This window comes from Phascolarctos cinereus, unplaced genomic scaffold, assembly GCF_003287225.1.
Source record: "Phascolarctos cinereus isolate Bilbo 61053 unplaced genomic scaffold, phaCin_HiC Scaffold_5;HRSCAF=322, whole genome shotgun sequence".
NCBI classification, from domain to species: domain Eukaryota; kingdom Metazoa; phylum Chordata; class Mammalia; order Diprotodontia; family Phascolarctidae; genus Phascolarctos; species Phascolarctos cinereus.
In genome coordinates, this window is record NW_027555958.1 from 332,249,844 (window position 1) to 332,261,876 (window position 12,033).

Genomic DNA, 12,033 nt, shown 5'->3' on the forward strand with positions numbered 1-12,033 from the left:
TAGATGTTAAAACCATTTTTATTTTTTAATTGATCATTACTTAGAATAGGCTCAACTTATTCCGAGATTAGCAATTCTTGAACAAATTCTAGAGGAGCAGTTGGGTCTTTAAAGGTACTCAAGGATTTCTGTCAAATGAATTTTTGCTCATATTCAGATATACCAAAGAAGTTAAAAAAAATAAGAAGTATTAAGAGCTATTTGCTATGTATTGAGAAACCATATGCAAATCAAAAAGTATCGGGGGTGGTATTGATTTAGAAAATCTGGAAATCCCTCCTACCACTGACTCTTTGTGAGTTTTCTTGGCAAAGATAATGGGTTTGCCATTTCCTGTCTCTAGCTTATTTTACAGATGATGAAACTGAAGCAAACAGGGTTAAGTGACTTGCCCAGGGTCACACACCCAGTAAGTGTCTAAGGCCAGGTTAGAACTCATGTGTTCTTCCATGGGCCTCCAGGCCCAATGCTCTATCCACTGTGCCACCTAGCTACCCCACAACATTGTAGATTTTAAATATGAGGATACAGTCCAATCTTATTGGTTTAAACAATTATCTAAGTAGACCTTTTTGAATAAAATGAATGCAGAAGTTTGACATTTTTCATCTTGCTTTCATAATTATTTTGAGTTTGAAATGATTCAACTTAAAAAATTTTTTCCATAGGTTAGTGTAACTGCCTCCCCTCTCCTGTCTCACCACAAACCATACAACACCCACCCTGGCCTTGCACTGTTATGCAATGTCATTAAGGGAAGCTTTTATTCTTACAACTAGGTTATGACAGAAGAATTGGCCTTTCTCCCTCCCACCCTAACCCCACCCCCCTCCATTTTGCTGGGAGTTCTGTTGGCACTGGAAGTTCAGTGTATCTGTTTTGTTGTTCCATATGTACAGAAAGCAAGATTTTAACAGCTGACAAAGTAAAAATATGCACAATGGAAAATAAGGTATAGGCTTAGAAATAAGTCAAATGGAAATCAAAAGTACTTTCCCTTCCAGAGGATTTCCCCTATCTTTATTTGTACATGTTGTCGCAAAATTTCTTTAAATGGTATTGCATACTTCTAAGTCCATTCCTGAGCTATTCTGTTGTACTTTTTTTCCCTATTGTGTGGATCCCTGAAATCTTAGGCACTAAAAGATCAAGATTGGAATCACACAGTAGAGAACAGATGGACAAGATTTTTTTTTTCTGCTTTTTGGTGAGGCAGTTGGGATTAAATGACTTGCCCAGGGTCACACAGCTAGTAAGTGTCAAGTGTCCAGGGCTGGATTTGAACTCAGTGGACAAGATCTTTTTGAAAGAAAATGAGTGCTATAGAATATCTAGACAAATGCTATCATTACTGTTAATATTGGATTATAAATTATTGATGCAAATGCAACTTGAGGTAGTTTGAATCTATTGGGAAATGAATTGTCAAGAAAAAAATACCTCCTTCACCACCCCAGTAGGGGATATCATTAGAACACACCATTTCCAAAAAGACCTGAACGCTGCTGGGAGGTCATGTGCTAGAAGAGCAGAGGAGAGGATCACCCTGGCCTAGATCAGGAGAGGAAACCTGCAGAAGCTGGCAGGGGACAAGGGAAAGAGGTGGGGAGGGTGTAGGGATGTACCACACCTCACCTGGAACCTGGCTAAATACTTCTAGTTCCTTCAATCTATCCTCTTATGGGTAGGCTCCAGTTGCATCTTCTCTGGGTCTTGGCTTCTTACTCCAAGAGTAGGGGTTGGACCATGTGATCCCTTTCAACTCTTAAATCTACTAATCTTATGACTCAAGAATCAGAGTAGCTAGTACTGTTGACTATTGATATGAATAAATGGAATGGACTGGATTTCATATGCTGATCAGAACCCAATGACTGTTACTAGCAGTCTTGAAGAATTACCCAGGACACTGAAGGGCTAAAGGGATTTGCCTAGGGTCACATGAACCAATATATTTCAGAAGTAAAGCTTCAAACTCTCCAATTTGGAGGCCATCTTTCAATCCAATATACTGCCTCTCTGTTAATATATGTATGCTATTTGGGATCTTCAAATAGATAAAAGAGTGGACAAATGAAGTACCTATGACAGAGTGTTCTAAACTGTTGTAAGAGGAGGTGAGGTCAGATAAACTATTCACTTGCCATCAGAACCTCCTTATTCCCTGACCACTTCTTTCCAGAAATAGTCCCCCTGCTACTGAAATGGGATTATGTTTTCACAAATGAATTTTGCTTGAGTACCCAATAAATCACCTTTCTCCCTTTGATATTACCTCTTTTGAAATAATTCATTTTACAGAATTCACTTCCATTACAATGTTGCATAATCAGCATATTTTCTATAATACATAAAATTGCAATTTGGCAACGAATGGTTATTTTACTATATTTACTTTAACATATACAATAGCATTTGGCAAAGAAGGGTTAACTTTTTTTCTAGCTGAGTGACTGCAAATCTGAGATTGCCTTTCTGAACACAAAGGGCAATAATAGCTTTACATGTACATTTATGCAGTAAATCATGAAAAGTACATCATACATAAATTAGATGTTTAGTTCTTGCTCTTTAGAACTAATAATCTAAGGCCATGAGAACTGAAGGGTAAAAAAGGTTCTGTGCCACATTGCTCTACATAAAACATGCTTCTTTTAGTTGGGTCAAATAACAAAGCATACTTTCCTCCTACATGATAAATGTAGAAATGTACTACTACAAAAAAGGCCTAGTTACACAGTTTATTGCAGGTCCTATCATGGTCTCTAAAATTCAAATGAATATATCAAAAGCCTGATGCATTAATCTATAAGGTTGATTTCATATTCTTGAAAAACTTAGGTGTGTCAGGCTTAGTCTTCCTCTTCCAACAAGCAGCTTAGACACTTTTCTTCCTCCTATTTTGTCAACAGTAATAGTAACGATGATCATGATGATAATAGTAATTAACATTTATGTAGTGCTTTAAAGTTTGCAGAGAACCTTTACATGTTATTTAATTTGGTCTTCACAATAACCCTGTGACATAGGTGGTATTATTATCCCTTTTACAGATGAGGAAACTGAAGCTGAGAGGCTAAGTGAATCCCTCTCTTCTGACCTGATCCTTTCCTGAAACCCCCTAGATTTGGATCATTTAAGTTTGGAAACTTCCATTCTGGAACTTCCTGTTTCCTGACTAATTTAGCACCTTCCAGCTTCACCTATGTCCCTCTCTACAGAATACCTAAACTGCCCTGAAACATGGAGTAATGGCAGACCCAGGTCTCCTCGCAAGAGTTTAGTGCTTCAGTTCCCACATTATTCTTGGCAGCGGAATATGAATTACCAGTGCTAGGTAGTTCATAGCTTCAAAATCAGATCATGCTACATTCTACATTCTCAAATGTTTGATATGTTTTTGTTTTCTTGCACTTTTCTCTAGGCTATTAACTTCTTGAACTTTTTCATTTGTGAAGCTGCAGCTTTGCTAAATGGGGTTACTGTGATAAAAAGCAAGTACCATGTGAAAATCAATGTGGAACAGAAAAGGAGGATGATGGCGTCCTGACTCTAGGGTTTGAGAAGCTGTGTAGTGCCCAATAGATACACACATCCCCTCAGTAATTGTTGTTAAGAATGAAATTTTATATCTATTATTTTTTCCAAACAGCTACTAAGTTGTTAGTACTTAAATAGGTATTGTTTGGCCCTAAATATCTAATAAACAGAACTGTTAGGTCTTTTTTTGGTCTAAGAGTGTTCTGAAAAAATTATTGAGACTCTAAGAGTACAATGAAACAAGAAAGTTTGGGGACTTCTGGCTTGGTGCAATTGGTTGGGCCAAAGCCTGAGAGCAGCATCTGTAGAAACTAATTGGACTCCTTCCTCCTCTTTCATTGCTCCAAAGCCATTGTGACTTGTGACCCAGACTCCCTGGTGACATCTCTGATTATATTACTCCCTTATCCCGCTTTAGAGGGATCCACACTAGGCCCAGTGTGAGTCTGTGTGTGTGTTGGGAGGTGGGGTGGGGAGAGGGTTTATAGACTGCCTTAGTTTTGAAAAGATCAGTTACTGCCCCAGTTGGGAGGGAGGCTGGATATTCCTTCCTTTGATGCCCCTGGCTCCCCTTCCATGCTCCCTTGGGGTTCTCTAGTTAAGCCTCCAGATCTTTTCTTAAAAGAGCAAAATAAATGGTTCTATAGCTTTCAGCATTGACTAGCAGCAATGGACCTCAGCAACATAGGCCTGCCCTTTTCTCTACCACTAACTGTTCTCTGGCACTTCTAAAAATGAAATCTAAGCTGCTAAATAAATAAATGATACATTTAAACTTTAAAAATTAACATGGTTAGTAGCTATGGTATAGCAGAAAGAACAGGGGGGTTGCAATCAGAGGACCTGACTTCAAATCCCATCTCTGATGCTTACTGTGTACTTGGGAAAATCACTTAACCTTCCTGGGCCTCAGTTTCCTCATCTGTAAAATGAGTGGGCCAGGCCTCTGAGGACCCTTCCAATTCTAGATTTATAATTCTATGAATACAATTTGATGGGGGAAGAAAAAAAGCCTTCTGAGATGTTGGAAAGGCTTTTTAAAAGTTTACCATAATGCAAATTTTCCTCCTACTCAAAGGTTAGGCAGCAAAGTGACAACTCTTACCATATATTTTTTTTCTTCTCCTTAAGCTAGAGGTGGCAGAATAGTACAGGCAGGGGCCAGTCCACTGCAATAACTTTATTGGCAAGACATCATACAAGAGTGCTGTTGCCAAAGTTAACACATTAAACGCAGCTGGCTAGAACAGGACTGAGTTTGTATAGAGAGATAAAAGTCTATATCTATTAACTGGAAAAATGGCCCACAACATTGTCATAAGCAAATACCTTTACCAAAAAAAAAATCTGTCTCTTAGACAACTTCAGCACTGGGCAGCTTTAAAATTCAAGGACTATATACAAACATATGTATATGAATGGATGTATATGTATATGTATGTATACATCCATCCATATATTTTTGACAAATGTCTTATAAATCAATTCTGATATTCAAGGTTGGTTAATAAGCCACTCTTAAAATTCTTTTAAGAGCAATCAAACAAGTTGTTTGTTTTTAAAGCAGCTATCCTAAGGTGGCTTAGGAATCTCAATTAGAGATAATTTTGAAACTAGGAGATAATTTAAAAACCTCTTAGGTTTTTGGTGATTTGGTTTATTCAAAACCTAAAAGATTAACTTCAGTTTTTTCATCCATAAACTCCCATTTTAAAAGAATAATGGAGAATTGCTTTACAAGAAAAAAACAAAGTAACAGTGACTTGGAAAGAAGAATGAAGTTTATACTTTCATATTGGGTCAGAAACTTGTTGAAAAAAAAGTTTCTATTTATTACAACTATGAAGATTCCCAAATCAAGGTTGCTTTAAAGGTACAAGAACAATTATGACTACATATAGGTCAAATATGAAAAGAACAATTAAAAATGTGTGATCAACACGATTATATTTTACAAAATTACTTAGTGTAATGATTTCATCAAAATATGGGGTTAGGAAGTTGTCATTTTACTCTCACTATAGAGGCAATACCACTTTGTTTGACATGATACAGGCAGTATGGTATATGTTTCAGAGTCCTGGAGAGTGAGTTGTTACACCTGGATCTAGCCCAGGTGAGGAGAGGGATGAACTCTGTGACTTTGGGTAAGTCATTTCACTTGTCTGGCTCGCAGTTTCCTCATCTATAAAATGAAAAGGTTGGAGGAGATAAGAGGTGTCAAACATGTGGCTGGCTATGAAAAATTGGGAAATATTTAACAAAATAAACGGAAATTCCACAGAACCATAGATGTTGTGTGGTTTCCTAAGTCAATATGAGGGTCATCAGGGATCTGTTTCTATTTGAGTTTGACATCCCTGAACTAGATGATCTTTAAGGTGGTCTGGAGCCAGGAAGGCCTGGCTTCCAATCTTACCATAGACACATAACCATTTGGCCCTAGGTAAGTCAATTAACCTCTATGTGCTTCAGTTCCCTTATCTTTAACAATTGGAGGTTGCACTCCATTCCTTCTAAGGTCACTTCCACCTCTAAGTCCTATGGTGTCAGTGACATTTTTGGCCTTTGTCTCAATGTAGAAGCCTGTCATTTCTAATAGAGGGTATAAAACATCTCCTACACTGAGATCTGGATTAATGTCATTCAAAAAGTGCCATAAACTATCAGGAAAGTTCATATATTCAATTAAGTCACAACAGATGTGTAGCAGAGAAGCAGCGCTGGGTGTAGACAGGGAGCTGGTCTTGGATTCAAGCCCTGCCTCTGGCACACTGGCTATGTGACCGTGGGCAAGCCACTCAAGCCTGGTCAGGGGTGGTCAAGTTCCCCACCTAGAGCTTCCTAACAACATCATAGATCTGGTCCATTAAAATTAAAAATAAATTCAAAATGTACAAATGTGTAATTAAGGCTATCTTCCCAAGAATCTCATTTCATATTTTATATGAACCCCATTCCAAATGTTAAGGCCCTAGTCTTATAGTAAACAGAAATGCTTTAAAAAGGGGTGTCCTCTGTGTGAGGTAGTCAATTCCCCATTAATGGAAGTACTCGGGCAGAGGTTATCTAGGAAAAGGGAGGGATATATTAGGGAAATTAGGTAACATAAAGCAAAAGATATCAGTAAAATGTATTTTAAAAATGGTTTATTTAGTGCCATAAGCAGATTTAAATTTTTTATTTTTGTCAGTTCTCTTTAAATGAAGGTATGGAAGCTGTGAAGTGAAGAATCAAACTTTTATGGATCTAACTTCTCTGAATATTTGGATCATTTAACTGATTGGATTAACAACTTCATTTGCCCTCTCTTTCTCCTCCCAATTGAACATACCAGGCTTATTTTAAGGCTTATATCTCAGTACCTTAAACAACTTGTGGAAGGAAGATAAGTTGAAGTTAACAAAAGGAGACTGTTATTTTGGTGAAATGTGGCTTTTTCGTGCTGCCTTTGCGTCTACCTTAGTCTTCAGAAGACTTTTTTTTTAAACTCTGAGGATAAACTTAAGATGACTCTTAAAAGGAGTAAGCTGTTCTTTTAGCATTTTTCCTGTAGTGGGTCCAGTGCTCAGAAGAACAAAGTATATGGCTGTTCCAGTACTATTCAAAATTCATAAAGCTTTCTAGGACTGAAATAAACATGGCGTGTCCTCCACAAATGTTTTAGTGTAGATCAAAATAAAAGAAAGAGGAATGTTTTTGTGCCTTGAAAGCCTGAAAAACAAACTGTGTACACATACAGTGGCAATCCTAGAATCTGAACAAATCTTTTTGTGAATCTAATAAGTTTATGATATGACTAAACTCTTGCCTTAAGTTGGCTAAATAAGCACATGTTCAAGCTACATGCCTACCATTACAAAATTCTTTATAAATAAAAAATATGATTCAGTAATTACAACAGACAGGAGACACATGAGAACATTCTAACAATTAAGTATACTACTTATAATACAGGGGTTGGGAGAAAGTCTCTTTAGGCAAAAATGGCATTCACTAAGAATGTAAATGCCTTAAATACAAAACACCTGAACCACGTAGGTTTCCATGAAAATGCCATACTATTTAATTACTGGGCCACCAATACAAATGCTCTACTTCTTAAAAAGATTTATTTTTTCAGTTCTAAGACTGAAATATCAGTCTTTTATAATAGTGAAATAAGGGAGGAGGAAGTATTTTAGTTCTTAGATTTGTAATGATTGCATTAGAAAAGACTCCTACCTAGGTTACTTTATATCAATAAACAGTATCAATAAGTCTTAGAGGGAGGATGTTGAGAGCTCAGAAATTCAGCCACATCCCCCTCAATGTAACTGTGGCAGGACCACCGTTTGCATGAATTCCTTTGCAGGATGTTAATCCAATGCAAAAGTTACAGAGTAACAAAGGAGGCCATACAGCTGTGTGTATGAGAATAGTTACATTAGCAAAAAGATACTTGTTGGTACATAATGAGTCCAGCATTCATATGAATCTTTTGAACTAGACAGAAAATAGATGCAGTTTATTGCAGTATGAAATAAATCATCAGAGTTTCTAATTTTGCTGGAATACCCCTGTATAAAAATATTGGTTTCCTTAACTAGATTTCTAAAAGAGTCTAAATATAATGACAACTACACACTTCTCTGAAGATTCTTTTGTCTTACCAATGAAGAAGTAAATTTTAAAAATTAATCCACAATTCTAATTCCAAACAGACCTCAGGATTTTTTTCTAGCACGTATTCTAAAATTTCAGCTCTGCTACCATTCAAATAATCGAGGGGCTGAAAAAGCAAATGCTTCTTGATAGTCCCATAACCAGTACTTAGTTACTGGAATAAGTAACTCTGAACAATTTCGCTCTCCTATTCCTGCTTCCCAGTAGCAAGAGTCCTTACTGGCTTAGTTTGCCAGAAGCTTTTATCATTGCAAAGAGGCACACAGTAGCCGTGGTTTAGCAATACAGTCAATCTACTTTCCACCCCAAAGTTTTAAGTTTAATCAAAATTAAAAGCTCTTTTTTTCACGCTGACATAAGATCTTGTTAAAAACATTTATAATTCCATGCAAAAAAGCTACCTAAAAATTAGTGAATCCAAGTTGACAGATCGTTCAAAAGTGAGGGGTCAAAGGAAAAGAATATTTTGAGTGAAATGTATTTCCTTAACTTAAATTGCCAAGAAAAATATTAAATTGAGAATCTCATTCAACATTTTTCAAAATAAGATACTGAAGGCACTAAAAGCAAAGTGAAAATGCCTAAAACAAATACATACTGATTCCTTCACCAAAACCATCATTCATTTGTTAGCTGCATCCTCAATCTCAGCTCATTAGTAAATCAGAACAGTGAATGGCTTTTAATAAAAGATCAAGTGAGATGAACTGAGTGGCTGCTATCAATCACTTACAACAAGGAAAAGTCACCAGAGAAGGAAAGAACAAGAAATATGTAAGCTGAAGAATGTTTTTTGTACTTTTAGTACCAGACTTAAAATTGCATTTAAGTATAAACATTCCATTGACTATATACCCACATAAGCATATATGCATAGAGAGATTCCTTTAAAGTAGTGATATATTAAAATGTTAGAACAATTCTTTTTTTAAAATTGAAAATATAATTTACATGTTGATAATGTTACGTGAATTAAAAACCACCGAAAAGCGAGAATTGCAATAAGGCATCTTAGCTTGAACTCATGTATGTTTGTATCGTGTAGTTTTGACTCATACCTGAGATACACAGATAACTCATCATACATCATTACTATGATTTTAAATGCATGCCATGACAGAAAAAAATATAAGAATGGAAGCTTAGATATCTGGGGAAACTATCTAAAAATTTCTTAAAATTAGCTCAATGTAATAGTTTTCTAAAGAATGGTCATGAAATAATAACATAACAGAGTAGGGACATTGATGCTATGATGTTGATTAAACAAACAAACCAACCCCCAAATGATCCAGATTCTAGTCATTAAGCTAGATGAAAAAAAAAAAGACTCTGTTGTTTATGTTTATAAATGAAGAGTTTTGAAGATCCAAGGTCAAATGAAATTTTTCAAAGGAGTATAATATATGTTTTTAGTATGTTTGGCTAAGCGTGGAAAATACCTCAAAAACCAACAGAAACCTGTACAGGTGCATTTTCAATGGAAAAATCATTTTCCAATTTTATTTTTTTATATTAGTGAACTTTAAAGTAATGACCTCATTGTATTTCAAGTGTAAATCACGTAAACATTGTGTAGCATGTGGCAAAAAAAAAAAATTAAATAGGAAATGCACTGACCAACAATGCCAGTGGCTTTGTATTTCAGGTCATAAATATAACCAAATGTGCAATACAACACAAACATGATGATAAAAAGCGCTCCTCACAATTAACAAATTTTAGTTTGTATGATTAAAAAAAATATTAAACTGCATTTAGTGCAACATTCTATTATATCATACATCATATACCATGCTTTGGAAACTTACTGCACTACAGTATATACAGGCAGGATACAGCAATGTTTAAATGAAAAGTGAAAGGGAAAATGTGGAACAGAAAATTTTTACATCTATGTATACATCTAATTGTACTGTCCATTGAATTAGATTTATTATATAATCTGCTGTGCCATATTGACTATCTTGCATAACACCTTGAAGTACTTTTATTTTTCCCCCAGCAATGGTTTACTTCAGACACAGAGTAGAAAGATTGTGATAAAAACGGCAGAACCTTGAAGCTTCATCAGTTGCTTCCCAAATATCATTTGTATATAGAGCTAGAAAACATTAAGAACAAAACAAATCGTGACTATGCATTTTAAAACAGATTTTGGTTAGCATGTGACTCGTAGTAAGAACTGAAAGAAACAGTTTGTGGCCAACAGGAAAGAAAAAAGGGAAAGCTTTTGATTAAAAAAAATATGATTTCCATTTAAAACTACATAAATGAGATTTCTTTTTCCTAAAGAGATTTGATCTCATCAGATTTTCATTAGCCCATGAAATATAAAGTAAATTTGTGTTTTACCAATGATGGTGATACTACCAATTGGCTTTAATAGATTTTTTCAGAAGAATCTATGACTTGGAATTAAAACATAAAGATTCACTGTTTAATGAAAATCACAAAAACAACAAAGCTTTTGTATATTAAGTAAGTGGAGAATATTTAAGGATGCTTATTTTAAAAACATAAAATGTTAATGGCATGTTTTCACGACAAAGCATCAAGGAAGATTCCCCCCCCCCTTTTTTCACTTAGGGAAACAGAAATAAACAGGCAGATAAATTTCCCACACATTTACAACACATTTCTACCAGAATGGGATCACAGTATCACAGGTACAGAGCTGGAAGGGATCTTAGAGATCACTTAGTTTGATCCCTTCATTCAAAAGCTGAGGAAGGTGAGGTGCAGTTGAAATAATTTGCTGAAGGTAGTAAGTGGCAGAGGTGGGATTCCCTTAGGGCTTCTGACACCAAGCTCTCTACCACATGACCCCTTCTTTTTTTACAACCTAGCAATCTGTAAAAGTCACAACATACTCATAAGCAGCAAACTATGTAAAAAGCTATGTAGCTTGCAAACAGATTAAAGTTAAACATCAAAAGAGGAGCAAAGCTATCTTCTTGCCAAAACCTACCTTAGGTTTTTATAGTGTCCAAAATTTTAACAGCCACACTCTTGAGCACTTTGGGCTTGTGCGCGACGTGGTGATCTAAGCTGTCTTAAGGCAGCATCTCCATATTGAATACCTGAGCCCATTCTTTCTGGATCCAGTTCACCTGGGGATCAACCAATATTTGTTTGAAAAATACTTTAAAACTTAATCTATCTATATCTTAATAGTGAAGATACAAAGCAACACAGTCCCTCATATACTTTATAAACTATGAAGAGTTGAGAGGAAATGTGTACACAAATAATTATTATACAAATCAGAATATGACTAAATGCATAGGAGTGGAATGAAACATAATGGCATAAAAGAATCTAGGAGGAAAGGATCATTTCTAGTTGGGGGGGAGGAGAGAGAATAATTTAGGAAAGACTTTATAGAAAAGGTGCTATTTGAGCTAGGCTGTGAAAGAATAAAAGGATTTCAACAGGCACAGATGTGAGGGGAGTTCATTCCAAGCAGGGGAAGCAATATCTGGAAATATATGGTAGTGGGAGAGGGTGGGATGATATCAAAGAATGACAAGTGCTCCAAATTTTGCTAGAGTGCTACTTTGAAAGGAGAAGAAAATTGGAGGCAAATTGTGGAGAGCCTTGAATGCCAGTTTAAGGAGGCTCTATTTTATTTCCTAGCTAATGGAGAGCCATTGAAGATTTTTGAGGAAGTTGAAATGATGAGACCTGTATATTAGAAAGATTACTTTAGCAACTATAACAAGGATGGACTAGAAAGGGAAGGATTGGAGGCAAAGAGACCAGTTAACAAACAATTGCAAAAGCCTAGGAGAAAAGTAATTTCATCTTGAAATAGTTATGGTATTG

The 12,033-nt window shown here is 35.8% G+C and overlaps 1 protein-coding gene across 1 annotated transcript in view; it reads right to left on the minus strand.

Moving 5' to 3' along the window:
* The window catches only part of RAB4A (RAB4A, member RAS oncogene family), a 57,825-nt gene continuing 45,792 nt past the window's right edge, over positions 1-12,033 (minus strand). Inside the window, exons 7-8 of the mRNA XM_021000446.2 lie at positions 11,177-11,318; positions 1-10,309 (exon numbers count right to left, since the gene is read on the minus strand). Coding sequence (XP_020856105.1) covers positions 11,203-11,318 — 116 coding nt within the window. The 3' untranslated portion in view covers positions 1-10,309; positions 11,177-11,202. The remainder of the gene's footprint in view (positions 10,310-11,176; positions 11,319-12,033) is intronic.